The sequence below is a fragment of the Brienomyrus brachyistius genome, chromosome 18 (assembly GCF_023856365.1).
Source record: "Brienomyrus brachyistius isolate T26 chromosome 18, BBRACH_0.4, whole genome shotgun sequence".
Taxonomy (NCBI): Eukaryota; Metazoa; Chordata; class Actinopteri; order Osteoglossiformes; family Mormyridae; genus Brienomyrus; species Brienomyrus brachyistius.
In genome coordinates this window covers 13,699,301-13,712,776 of record NC_064550.1, presented here as the reverse complement: position 1 = coordinate 13,712,776, position 13,476 = coordinate 13,699,301, and the positions used below count along the sequence as shown (strand labels likewise).

The window sequence follows — 13,476 nt, the reverse complement described above, 5'->3', positions numbered from 1 at the left end:
ACACACAAGCCTCGGGGGCCACAGGTGTGTGGAGGCCAAACAAAGCAGGATGGGGGCCTGACATCCTCCCAAAATCCTCAGCTCAATGCACCTCTCCTCTTTTACCTGTTATTTACCAGTTACTGCCGGAACTGAAACTCGGCGATCGGCCGAGTGCGATTCGAATGCAGTCATGCTGTGACGCCTCCATTTCCGAGTTCCCCGAGCAGGACGGCCTTCACACACATGCCCTTTGACCCCATTCTTACCAGAAAGCCACTATCCATGTCGGTTAGAGAGACGTGGCTTTTGGTAAAACACAGCAAATGGAGACCAGGAAATGGAGATGCGTTAAGGGGGTCTCCTGCCCCAAAACACGGAATCACAATATTCACAATCTGATTGGTCACATTAGAGAAGATAATATTAAGACAAGATGAACTTTATTCTGATGCATAAAGCAGCGAGGTATGTCAAGTCCAGACAAACATACAGTGCTAAGCAAGGAGAAAGTGCAAAGACGGTGTAAACAGTGCAGACAAGTAACCATTTTAAAAGGTACACAATGCACAACCAGAACATCTTAAAAAATGGTATTAAGGAAATAAAAACAAATAAAAGCAAATTTAATTTTTGCAGTTATATATATATATATATATATATATGATCTCTGAATCCAGCTTGCCGGCGAGATCCTTCAGAGCCAAAGACACTGGAGCTCGGGGGCTGGCTGGCGGCGTGTCGCTTTTCCGGCACATTCTCCTGAAGCTTTAATGAACAAACGCGCGTGTGAATGCCCTCCCCGGCCACGGCGACGCGGCTCCTCGCGGTGATTCACGCCCCTGCAGACGTATCCCTGCATTTCGGCACGGATCCATTACAGAGGGCCGTCGCCACGGCGCCACTCGGTAAACACAGACCCGCCCGCCTGTCGCTGTATGTGTTCGTAACGTCCGGGAATATATTCAATTTACAGCAAAACACTGCCCTCCGTCACCCTGATTACACTGCAGCCCGTAACGAGTTGCTGATCGCGTCAACGGTACATGGGGAGTGAAGCGGACGCCCCCACCCCAAGCACTACACTCCTCTCACTGCCAAATGACCTATTACTCTCACCCCTTCACCATTTCCCTTTTTTACAGTTATGCTCGCCGCAATCGAAACTCCATCTTTACCCCCTTTTTAATCATTTTAGCTTGTTTTACAGGCCTCGCCCCTCCCCCCACTCTCCATACCCCATTGAACAGTCGACCCCCCCCCCCCCTCGCTCTCCTTACTCTACGTTACAGTTAACCTTGATCGCTGAGATCCCAGGGGATCATCAAGTCCCCTGTCAGTGTCCCCGTTCTACTTTCCTAAGCATTTCCAGCGTCAGCCTTGTGCCTTGAGGCCACGGAGACAGAACTCAGAAGCATGGGGCTGCCCCCCCCCACCCACCCCTCTGAAATCTTGTGTCCCCCAATTGCAATTCCAAAATAAATGGCACTGTCATCCTACACCAAAAAAAAAAACACACAGAGCCACAGGTCTGAGGTCAGCACACAGACAGCACACAGACAACCTGGCAGTCATTCACACCCCTGGAAACCCTCAATTTTCCAAAGGAAAAAAAAAAAAACACTTGAGGATGGAAAAAAACTTAAAGGAACCAACAACCATTTGAAATAATCAATCAAATGTAAAGTCATGACTCTCTATTGCACTCGGGTATCGGGCTGAGGAAATCAAGGCGTGACATACCGTTTTCGTGCTAATGTTTCCCATAATGTCATTAAATCACTGCTTGTTGTATTTTTTGCATATTCTTCTTTAGAAAATAAAATGCTTACTGAGGAATCACTGTGCTTCTGTGTGTGTGAGTTTGGGGCCACAAGCTGCCCCAGACCACCTACCCGAAGAGGGCACCTTGCAACACGTGCCTTTACAGCTCGCGAGCTGGTGCACGCCGACAGCGTTACACCTACACACACGTGGCCAAGCCTTTCCCAGACAAAAAGGTAACCTCATCCTCATTACCAGTTAGGAGAGGATACAGTATGAGTTCTGGGACTGACTGTAAACACAGAGAGGTCCACCAGTGGCGGTGACAGTGGTGTTGAGTCGCTTGGCTCAGAAATCCCAACCGTTTGGCTTGTGTGATTTGTCCAGTCGGGCAGAACCGATAATCTTTATCCCCTGTAATCAGGCAGGATAAACTCTGATGGACTCTCCAACCAGAGCTCTCAGCTGGCAGCCTTAAAGCCGCTGGGGCTTCCTGCCGGGCCCCCACCTCTGGGGAGGGCTTTTCAGAGGGACACGTAAAGAGGCTGAAGCATCGCTGAAGTCGGGTGATCCACGGCTGTTACGCGGCCCCACCCACTGCCCCCCCCGAGTGGGAATCCCTCCATTTACCAACACGACCCACAACTCCAAATGTAAACCAGTGGAAGGCCGCAGGCTCCCTGAGGATAATTTCTCGGCAGGTCACATGACAGAGAAATTACTGGACCAGAGGGATACTCTTGCCAGGAATATTGGCACCAACAACAGACAACATACCATTTCACAATTTTCGCATATTCCATTTTGTTCTCATTCGTTAAGACACACATACAGAGGTGAGAGCAACGCTTCAACGCACCCATCAAGCCTTTTTTAAGCAGGTTAATGGCCTTGCAAAAGGGCTCAGTGAGATTTGAACTAGCAACCTTCCGATCACAGGCACAGAGACCAAAGCAACATAGCACTCCTTGTCCTCCTAGAGGGTCAGGAACAAGGAGCCAAGGCACCCCGCTGTGTAGTCAGCACGCACGGGCCCCCCTAACCAGCTCAATCCAAACCCAAACCCCACCTCCTTCACATAAACATCCACCATGAGCGCCCCCCAGCACACTTACCGTCCTCCTCCTTGTGCGCGTTCAGCGGGCTGTGCATTCTATCGAGGTGGCCGGGACTCAGGTCGGATGTGGGGCACTGATCAGCCGACAGCCATGCGGGTTCGCTCATGTCAAAATCTTCACTGCTCACCGAACTCTCATCCTGGTTCCGAGGCACACAGACGGACACACAGAGCAGAAGAGTCACTTCAGCGTCAGCACCGACAGTCATTCAACGCTCATCCCAACTCGACTGTGTGGCTTTAAGGAGGCTTCTGATGGCATCGATTGAACGCTGAAAAACAGCAGCGATGTCAAGAACATTTCACAGCAAATCTGAGATTTTAGCAAAAAAAAAAAAAAAACAGAAAAGTTTTGACCAGGTTTGCCAAGTGACATCCATCACGACCCTCTATTCCCCAATTATTCAAATCACGGTCCTTGAGGTCCAAGTACAGCTGGTTCTCCGGCCTTCCTTTACCTGTGAGCCAGGTGTGAAGCCTCTGACCAATCAGAATCAGTAATTATTAAACTAACTACCCGGGAGAACAGAAAACAAGGTCTGGATTTGGAATCGAGGAACGGATTTCAAGAGCCCTGCTCTATTCTCAATGAAGTACGTAACCATCATTAAGCTAACAGCCCTGGAATTCCTGCACCTTCCGAAAGTGCAGAATCCTGGGCAGAAGGTTAATGCTTTAGAGTCAACACCTAAAACAGAGGATTGTGGTGAAATCTCTCAGCTGTGTAATATTATTTTAGATTTTCTATCTATATTAACTGACAATGAATAAAGAAGCCCGAATTTCTATGAAGAAAACAGCGCCCCTATTAACGGACGTAAACAGACACTTCAGGACTGGAGCACAGTGCTCTGCTTACTGGAATTCACCATTAACCTCTCTCTCTCTCGACTGAAATCATACCGAATAACAGCCGAAACATCAACCAGGTAAAGAGAAACCAAACAAAAATTTCTCAGCAAAAATTCCTTATAAAATCTTGGCACAGATTATTTTGGAGAATCGAGCTGCTTCACAATCCAGAATTCATGTTCAGACATTTCTTTTTTTTGTCACAAACAAACTGTACATCTGTGCAGTGAATTGCTTTTACACCTGCATCCTGGATTGTGCTCAAAAGGTAAAATTCAAACAAAAAAATATACAAAACGAACAGAAGTAAATCAGATCAAAATAAAAGATGACAATGAAAATAAAATAATCTATAAGCGTGACAAGTAGCATGAAACTGGGCACTGTGAACTTCAGAGCTCTTGTTTAATACTGTAACAAGTGTTTAAGCTGATAAATGTGCAAACTAAAGATGCACCGATTACATCGGCCAGCCATAAGTATCGGCCAAAATAGCAACAATCGGCTGATGGTTAAAAATTAGCTGATATTAAAATTCATTTGGGTGGAGTTTGCCTTTCAACTTAAGCAGAACCTCCCAAACAATCAGTATCTGTGTCATTTTTTAAAAATAATCGACTATCCGTATTGGACAGAAATTTCTTAAATCAGTAGTGCAAAAATGGATGCATACTCCCTTCTAACAATACATCTAACAGTCCTGTCAAGATGCAGGACCCCAAGAATAAGGAACCACATTTCTGCGAGGATAGTTAAATATTAGATGGGGGTCGGGCTTTGAGCAATTCACCTCTGTCCCTTCGTTGAGACTGTGAAAAGCTGAACACGGCTCCCCTGCAGAGACACGTACAAAACATGGTTCGCACCTGCTCACAGACCCAACCTCGGAATGAAAAACTGACACACATGCTATTTACAAAGAAATCCGATTAAACTTTCTGCTTTTCCTGTAATGTGAGAGATCTAACGAGTATGTCATCAGGAAAAATAAAGTCAGGGTAGTCGTTTTAAATGATCTGCACAGAAAACATTGTTCTCCCTGCAGAGACTTGACCCAACCCTAACCACACTTGCATCCAGAGACACACAATTACAGGAGAAACTGCAAACAAGCTCCTGCTTCAGAAGGAGGAGAGAGTAAAAAAAAAACGCATCATGTCGTTTTTGCATCAAGGCCACTGGCGAGAGCCTCACTCAGGTAATAAAATGCCAAGGAAACGCAGCTGAATCACCCTGCAGCTCCTCACAGCCTGACGCTAATTAAAAACTACCAAAACGGCTGCCTGGCAGCCCAGCCGATGTTCCTCCGACACTGGGAGGGCTTCCATGCCGTCTCCCATTGGTCGAGTCCAGCTCGTATCATCAATATTACAAAAATTAAGTGAGTAATAAATCGAAGGAAAACCGCGGTCTAAACAGGCAGGTAACCAAACCAACAGCAAGCAAGCAGGTTATGGAATCCACATTCAGAGGTGGTCAGGAGGAATGGGGTCGTAGTGGTGAAGGTGGGGAACCAGGTAAAACCCAGTAAATAGTATGCTGAGGTTCTGCTCATGGCCCACTATGGCCATCTGAGCTGTCCGAAGCAGCCATTGTTGTTAGCTATTAGAAGCTAGCAAATCGCCAACAAGGACACCACAGTACAGAAGCTGCGCTCAAAATGGTCCAGCGACACCTCACTTTACCCACCAAAAGTAGTGAAAGCGGCGCACGTCAGCGACATTTAGCATGTCGCTCTTTCTGTCGGGAAGCTACAGCGAAGTGTCTCTTCACACTCTCCACACCTACAAACAACCGTGAACCATTTAAGGAGGCGTGTTTGACCGGGACATGGCGCCTGGGGGTTACGCCAGAAACACGCAGCACGTCATCCTTAACAGATATGACCATATAGGGAAGGGCTTACCTCATTACTTCATTTTATTCATTTAACTGTATTTTAGTACTCTTAAACCGAGTACTACCCAGCGAATTACAAAAAAATAATTCTTAATTAAATGGCAATGATTCGTGTTCTACAAATATAACCCCATCGTCCATTTATAAAGAAGAATCCATACCAAATAGAGAAGTCATATTATGTGTAGATTAAGGTTATTAAAAAGGCTTTTTTAATATTTAATGCAGAGGAGAAACATCTGTGATATTGCATGGTTTTCTGAAACTTTTTTTTTTTTTATATACTCAAATGATTAAAAACAAACGGACTTCTCAAGAGCCATAATGCATGACCCAGTAATGAGTAAAAAGCTGGTCAGACAGCAGCAGAGAGCCTCTTGTTCCGAGTGACTTTTCGGGGCTCCGGCGGACCAGACACAGGAAAAAAAAAAGAAAGAATAAAATAAACTGCAGACAAAGCTGTTTACGTCGTGTGAGTCAGCGCAACAACAACAACAAAAAAAACCTTGTCCTTCAGAAACACAGAACACTGCAGGCCACATTAAAAGGAAACCTATCGGTTTCGGTAGACAAAATGTTCACGCGAATGATAAACAATATCTAATAGGCAGTACAGTACGCCTGTCATGGGTGACCTGTGGCATTTATACAGCACCGGTTGTGCTTTTAAAAGCTCTGCGGGGGGGTAATAGGGCCCCCGTCAGTCTCCGAGAGCCATTAGGCGATTCTCCTGCTGCTCCTCAATCCCACTTCATGGGAGACGGCTGACGGTCCTGCGCTGCCCGATTTTACATTCGCTATAAATAGGCGAGGCCTGTTTAAACGTTGCCAGGGAAACGGAAGCTATAGCCCAGTCATCGCGGATAAAATACGAAAGGGCAGAGTGGCGCTGAAACTTCTCCCAGGGTTTTCGGGAGGAGCCCATGCGGGCTTAACCTCAGCACATTTGGGCAACTCGCACTCTGAACGTGCCGTGCTCAGGTCTCCTGGCTCTCCTGGGTTAATACACCCCGACCTGTGTTCCTGTTGCCCTCGGAAACAGCTTCCTCTTCCCAGGCTTTCCTGTTTTTTTTAAGCTGCCTGAGAGACATGCCCTAGGCTCTCCATAGAATGGGAAGTGTTATTCCACCAGGTGCGGGTGGGAGGGGGGCTGCCATCCCTTAATGTCATTCCCTCAGATGGGTGGGGCCTCCAGAGAATCCCCTGACGCCAGAGGAAGCTCGAACAGGAAGAGAAGGCCTCGAGGGCTAATCCAGTGCCGCTGGGCAGCTCCGGGCTTCGTGGATGTGCTGTTAACCTGTACAAAACTTTAGCATCTCTGCTAACATACTGGGCACCTGTGAGCTGAATTTCACAGGCCTGTTCCACCATTGCAGAGACTAAATAAGAGCGGTTTACGGCTTAACATACCGTCTAACCCAAGTGGGTCTCTTTGTCGGCAGGATTGGTGTGTGCAGATTTAAGGTGACAAACCCGGGAATCCCTTAATGACGGCTGCCGGGGAAACCGGAGAAAAGCCAGGGACATTCCCTTCTGCTCCCTCTGACATTGTCCCAGATCAATTAAATGCTGACGGGGGGGGGGGGGGAGGAGGGGGGGCCGCGTCCGGACGGCTTCCTGTGGCAAAGGTATCGATGGAGGGCGCTCTCACTGGGCCAATGTGCTGGGTGAGCCTGTGCCCCGTGGGTCTGCAGATTAACAGGACCGGGCTCACTGTGCCTCTGCTGAGGAGTATCGATCGAGAGGAAAACCATCTCTTCAAAAAAGAAAAAAAGAGAGGCTTTACGGTCTACGGCATGATACGAGGGACAAAAAAGGCAAACGAATCCCCAGCGCGGGAGAATGCCTGCGAACGCTTGATATGCATCAGCAGAATCACTCCTTTCCATCTCCTCTTGAAAGCAGCACATCACTGAGACGGACGGAGATCAATTATTCCTTGACCTCAGGGTGGCCCTCATCGATTGGCCGCACGCAACCGGGGGCGATGTCTGTCTCTGTGGTGATGCGAGTTCCGCTAACAGCTAACCATACCAGAAAAGACGTCTCCAGCGTCCAACACAGCCATTTTGCACAACTCCATTACTATACATGGCTCACACGTTAAATTTTAAGACATGCATATGTGGGGATGCACTCACAACCATGATCACGCACGGGTATTGTCTCACGGGCCCGCGGCTCACTTCAGAGCCTAGCGGCTGGCGCGCCCTTGAACTGCAGACTGTGCTGGAACAAAAGTGAAAAACACCAGGACAAAGACAGGAGGAGAGAAAGTCTGTTCAGGAGCTTCCTCCACCACAAGAAAGCAAGATGAGGGTTTTATTCTCTGATAATAGAAAAGGACAGGAAAATAAATATCAACAGGCGGCTGTTTACTCAGTATGATGCTACTATAGCCTGCTTTCAGGAGATCCTGAGCTTTGGGCTTTAATAAGCAATGCCTGGTACCATATCGTCCCTTGGACACCACCGGGGGGGGGGAGAGTCCGGATGGAGGAAGGCCCAGACTGTCTCCCACAGGCCACAGACACTGCCCCGTCGCTGTTACTCTCCAGGGACGCAAATCCCTCACTCAAGGAATAACAAAGTCTATGTTTTAAAACACAGGAGATGCCAACTGACTGTATTGACACTCGGCCTGGACGGGTTACTCCAGATCACCACGGGGGACGGCGTGCACATGGTTCGTCAATCCGCCGGTGAACCATTAGTGCCCCGAGGAAGCCGACTGTTTCCGACCATTCTAAGGGATGTATTCTTAGCTAATGGATTTCTGTCAAATCACCAGGCCAATTAATACACTCCTATGCACGGGCGATCTATTACGAGGGCTGCACACAAAAATGCAGTGTTACGTGTTATTTATAGCAAAAAAAAAAAAAAAAAGGGGAATGCAGTTAGTACGATCAGCAGGGAAAATTCCGGAATGGTATAGCAGGAGGATCGCAGGCGGGCGAGAGCCCGCCCTTCTCCGCATGAATTAGCCATGACTCACGCAGTCCTCGCACCCCCCGCCCCCCCCCCCCCCCCCCAAAGCTGCCTCTCTGATTCTCAGATACCAGGCTGCTGAATCCCGGATAAGATGCCAGCTGATCTTCAGGTCTGCATCGGGACAGCTGATGCTGAATTCCAGTGGACATTCTTGATGCCGGAGGCCTGCTAAAACCCTCTAGGCCTGGGAAGTGAGGATCACGCATGGTCTCTCACGTTACCATATAACAGTACCGTTCAATGACTACGACAACCCTATTTGCTGGAAGTGAAACATTTCGCCTAGCTAACCTCTCTGATAAAGCTAACTGTCCGCGTATTTCAATTGGTTGCTGAAAAATACTACACTGGTTTATGTTATGAGGATTATGGGTAACGTACCTGCTATTTACTGTATACCATAATTACAAACAGCTGCTGGACTAGTTTTTTAACACAAAAGGGAAACGTGAGCAAAGAGAAAACCGCAAATCTCTATAGATAACACATTTCCACGGGTGACTCCTCTCATGTTTACGTTCCCTGAAGCGATATCTTTTCATTGCACAAAACCCAAGGAGCTGTAGTTATAGTCTCATGGATCCTCACCGTCCTGTGAAAGGAGTACTGCTTTCGGGGAGGGGGAAGTACTATGGAAGGGGCTGATGTTTCTGGGAGTGCGTGTGAAGTAACAATTTTTAGGACAATGACAGACACACACACAAGAAAAACATCGAACCAGCCCTATGTGCCATGTCTCTAGAGCAGGAAGATGAACCTAGACAGCCAGGCGTTCCTTTAAGGGAAGGTTACCCTGTGATCACGCTTGGCGGCATTGGAGCGATGGGATCTCCTTTCAGTCGCGCACGCTGTGAATTGGTGTTGGCCCTGGGACAGGGCCCAGGGGCACACAAAGGCGGAAATGCCCTCCCTCAGATCCGTCGGGACCACCTGAACCCTCCCTGGATTCTGACCACAGACTGACACCAGGTCTATTACTGTAAGAGGAAAGGCTTCCTGTTTCCGCTTGGTATCAGGATCAATAATAAGTGTGTGTGTGGGACCTTCTGCACTGCATTTAAAGCCTAGATGCCACTCTATCCTACTGCCCCCACCGCAGACGTGCACAGCACATGGGAATATGCATCAGCCGGGGGGGGGGTGTCTGCGCAGCAACACTCTTTAGCCCTGGGCAGCCCGCAAGGGGCCTCTTCACAGAGCTGTCGGGGCTTTTTACCACACGCCGACCGAAACACACTCTCCACCTGGCTTTGCTGCACCCAAACATGCTTAAAAAAGCAGCCATCCAGGTACCATGCCATCTTCTGACAAATTAAAGCTTACATAAACTGCATTACCAACCAGTCAGGACATTTACGCACAACGTCTAGAATATTCTGTGACCCATAAGGAATCCTCAGCCAGTTCTGAAGCGAAGGCGGCAAGCATCGCGCTGGTTCTACTGAGCAAACCCCCTCCCAGCAGATATCATGCTGACTGGCCTCTGAGGGCCAGTGTGCAGGGAGACCTTTCGCCTGAACTCTTACTCAGCTCTGGGCACCAGATACATGCAATTCCCTTCACATAATCTATATTTTTGGCCATTTCAGCCTCTTAAAACAGTTGAAGACGGATTCTTTGCATTATAGGAACACAGCGTATAAAGCCAAGCTAAGTACAATGACCACTTTTTTGTTCTGCCAGGATTTGAGTTTTGGCTTTAGACAGTTTATATCCGAAGTCACAGAAAACCAGTAAGTGGTACAAATACAATTACAAATGCTGGAAGGGGCAGAAGAGGGCAAGGAAATACTACTATGGGCTGAGCACCTTTAAACAGTCCTTCACGTTCACGCGGTACCGGCTATAGGAGAAACAGCGGGAGCAGAGCACTGCGTTCACTCTTGTATCAGTGCTGGTGATGAAATCATTGTGAGAGGGGGGACAGTGGTGTAGAAAAAGCACAAATGGATGGTGCGTGGCTTGGCGTTTAGGTTCCCGTGCCTGTAATCAGTGGGGTGTTGGTTCAAATGCCGAGTGATTTCATCGGAGGGCCAGGGATTGTCAAACTTTGCTTTCCTAAAAACAAACAAATAATGTATGTTGCTTTGGGTAATAAGGCCTGTTAAGTGAAATGTAAGAAGAGGAGCAATGCTGCATAGCGTAGGACTGAGAACCAGAGTCACAGAGGTGGATTGGGGGGGTGGGGGGGGGGCATGGAGTAACTGAGAATGAAAAGGAAGAGAAGGAGAGATGTAGCCAGGAAGCCCTCCTACCCACACATCATCTGAGCTGGCCTGGGGGGGGGGGAGAGAGAGAGAGAGAGATTATAACTGGCTTCCTCTAGCTGGCTGGCTGACTGCACGGAGCTTTTTATACAGGAAGAACTTCTCTTTGGCAAGAGTACAGACAGGAGAGGGTGATATATATGTTAAAAGGGATTTAAAGCAATTACCCAGTCATTTTCGTTAATGAGAATTAGCCCTGAGGCTCATTTCCTCTCAGACTGTACATCAGCATCGCGCCGGATCGCTCCGCCCGGGTACCAGCCAGCCTGGCACGCACTGGGATAATCCGCTCCGGTCACCCACTGTCCCACTGCTCTCATTCCCGACTGTGCCGGAGACGACGGCTCGCGGGACTGCCGAGTGGAGGAATGCAGGGCGGAGCTGGAGGAAGGGCGGCCTGGAGCTGCACGGGCACCTTGGGATGGAGGAAGCAGGGAGGCGTGCTCTCTCTCTCTCTCTCTCTCTCTCTCTCTCTCAAACACACACACTAACCACCTGTACTCTGATTCTCACTAATTCTCAGGCCCGTAACCAAACGAGGCACAAATCCAGTTTCACGCATCCGCTCCCATTATACTTTGGAAAGTCACTGAATGGGCTTAATTTAATCTGCTTACATAGAGAATTATTCTCAAAACAAGCGAGAAACACATTATCAGTTATTGCCTTTCGCTATATAGAGCCTGACTAACACCAACTGTATAAAAATGACACTGATTTAACACCGATTAACATTGAAAGAGATCAGTATATATTAAACGAACAAAGCATATTTAACAATGAAACATTCATAACATGAACTGCAGCCTTTTCATTACTGGGTGTGGAAGAAAAAAGATTTAAAAGCTAGAATTCAAGAAAAAAATAATGGTTGAAGAATAATATCGACTAACACATCAAATTACAATGAACAAAAAGGCGGCCAGAAATCACCCAAAATGTTGGTGAAATTAACTTGAATTTCCACAAGACAAAATATAACCAGAAGTGAAGTAGTTTTATTAGAAGACGTACCTTCTTGAATCAAGTGAAAAAGGGGGAAAGATTTTTTTTTACCTTTCCAGAGTGTCTCTGTGATTCAAATTTGAGCTTCTTAACCTTAGTTACAGTTAGACCTCGTTACTTACGGTATAAGTATAATAATATTTTTAAATACTGCAAGGAACTGACCGTGCTTGTGGAGAGTTGACGGCATGAGAACTCGGGCGGTTTTGAAAAAAAAATGCAGAGAGGCGATATTTTAAGTTCGTCAGACAAAGCAAAACACCCCGGTTATCACACAGGACACTCGATGAAACCGGCTTTTCTTTATCATGATCATGACCATTAGTATTACTGTCAATGCATGAGGTGAGCACAGGAGCGCGTTACTATTATTACGGTTATCATACCTACAGCCAGGAAGGATGGCGACGTGTATTACAAATAAATAAGAAAATGCTCTTTGGCGTAAAATATAACAGGTCTGTATTATCGGGTCGTAAAACTTTACGTCCAGTATTAATTACAGGAGCCATGATGTGCATGCAGCCCCCTAATTGTGTTTTAAAACGCGGCAGCTCTTAAGTGAACGTCTTCTGCTGTATTGTACTAAATGCGCGTCTAGCTGCGGTCGTCTCCAAGCCACGTAGTATTACAGTATCGGTTTGCTCACACTAAAACCGCACGAAATACGGGAAATATTTACACAGCCCGAAACATTTCGCATTGTAAGAGACCTGATGACTGTCTTGATTTCCCCAAGGAAAATTAGCGCGTCCTCGTATGACAATCAGGCCACAATTGCTCAATTTTTATTATTGTCATCATCACCGGGCGCTGCGATGTAGTTTTAGCCCGCATTAAAGCCATCTGTTTAGGCAGACAGGGGGGGGCGGACTTGGGAAAGTGGGCTGTCAAAGAAAGCGGACAAACAGAAGCAGTACGGTCCAGCCGTACTGTCAGAGCCGCGGTCGGACAAATGCAGAAAACGAAGCGCCGTGGGAAACTACACAAACACAACAAACAGCAACTATAACAACTACATGAATAAGGGAAATAATAGAAACAACAAATAAATAAAATAATAATGGTATAAACACGAGCACATATTGCTTACCTCGTAACAATCGTACTTCTCCAAAGCTCGTCAGATCCACTCTCTGAGAGATGCACGTCCGTCCCTTAGGCTCTGCCTTAGCCCTGCTTCCCCCTTTTTCCTCTTTAATATTTAAACAGCACCCTGTTAATGTGTGAGAGACCCGGACCCTCTGCGCCTCGCGCTGACAGCCAGCTCCGCGGGCATGGGCGGGGCCTGCGCGGTGACATTACCCGTGGGCGGGGCGCTCGTCACGATGACCACGCCCCTTCAACGGCGTGATTGACGGCGGCTGCCTCATGCTTCGCCTCCCTCATATCGCTAATTTTATTGTTAATGTAAAAACCGCTAGTCCCTGCATAATTTCCTCATAGGATTTTCTTTCTTTTTAATTCTCCCGGAAACAATTGAATGTATTCGCATTACAGAGTGCTTTATTTCAGGTGGCCTGCCAAGTCGAACCTTATTATAAACGGCTACAGAGGCCAATCAGGCAGGATACTGCGCGACAATGATCAGAATGAGCA

At 47.4% G+C, this 13,476-nt stretch overlaps 1 protein-coding gene across 6 annotated transcripts in view; it reads right to left on the bottom strand.

The window, feature by feature from the left end:
• nol4lb (nucleolar protein 4-like b) overlaps positions 1–13,476 on the bottom strand; it is a 55,864-nt gene that overhangs the window by 17,379 nt on the left and 25,009 nt on the right. For all 6 annotated transcript variants that reach the window (XM_048983257.1, XM_048983256.1, XM_048983258.1 and 3 more), the window contains exon 5: positions 2,859–3,000. In XM_048983257.1, coding sequence (XP_048839214.1) covers positions 2,859–3,000 — 142 coding nt within the window. The remainder of the gene's footprint in view (positions 1–2,858; positions 3,001–13,476) is intronic.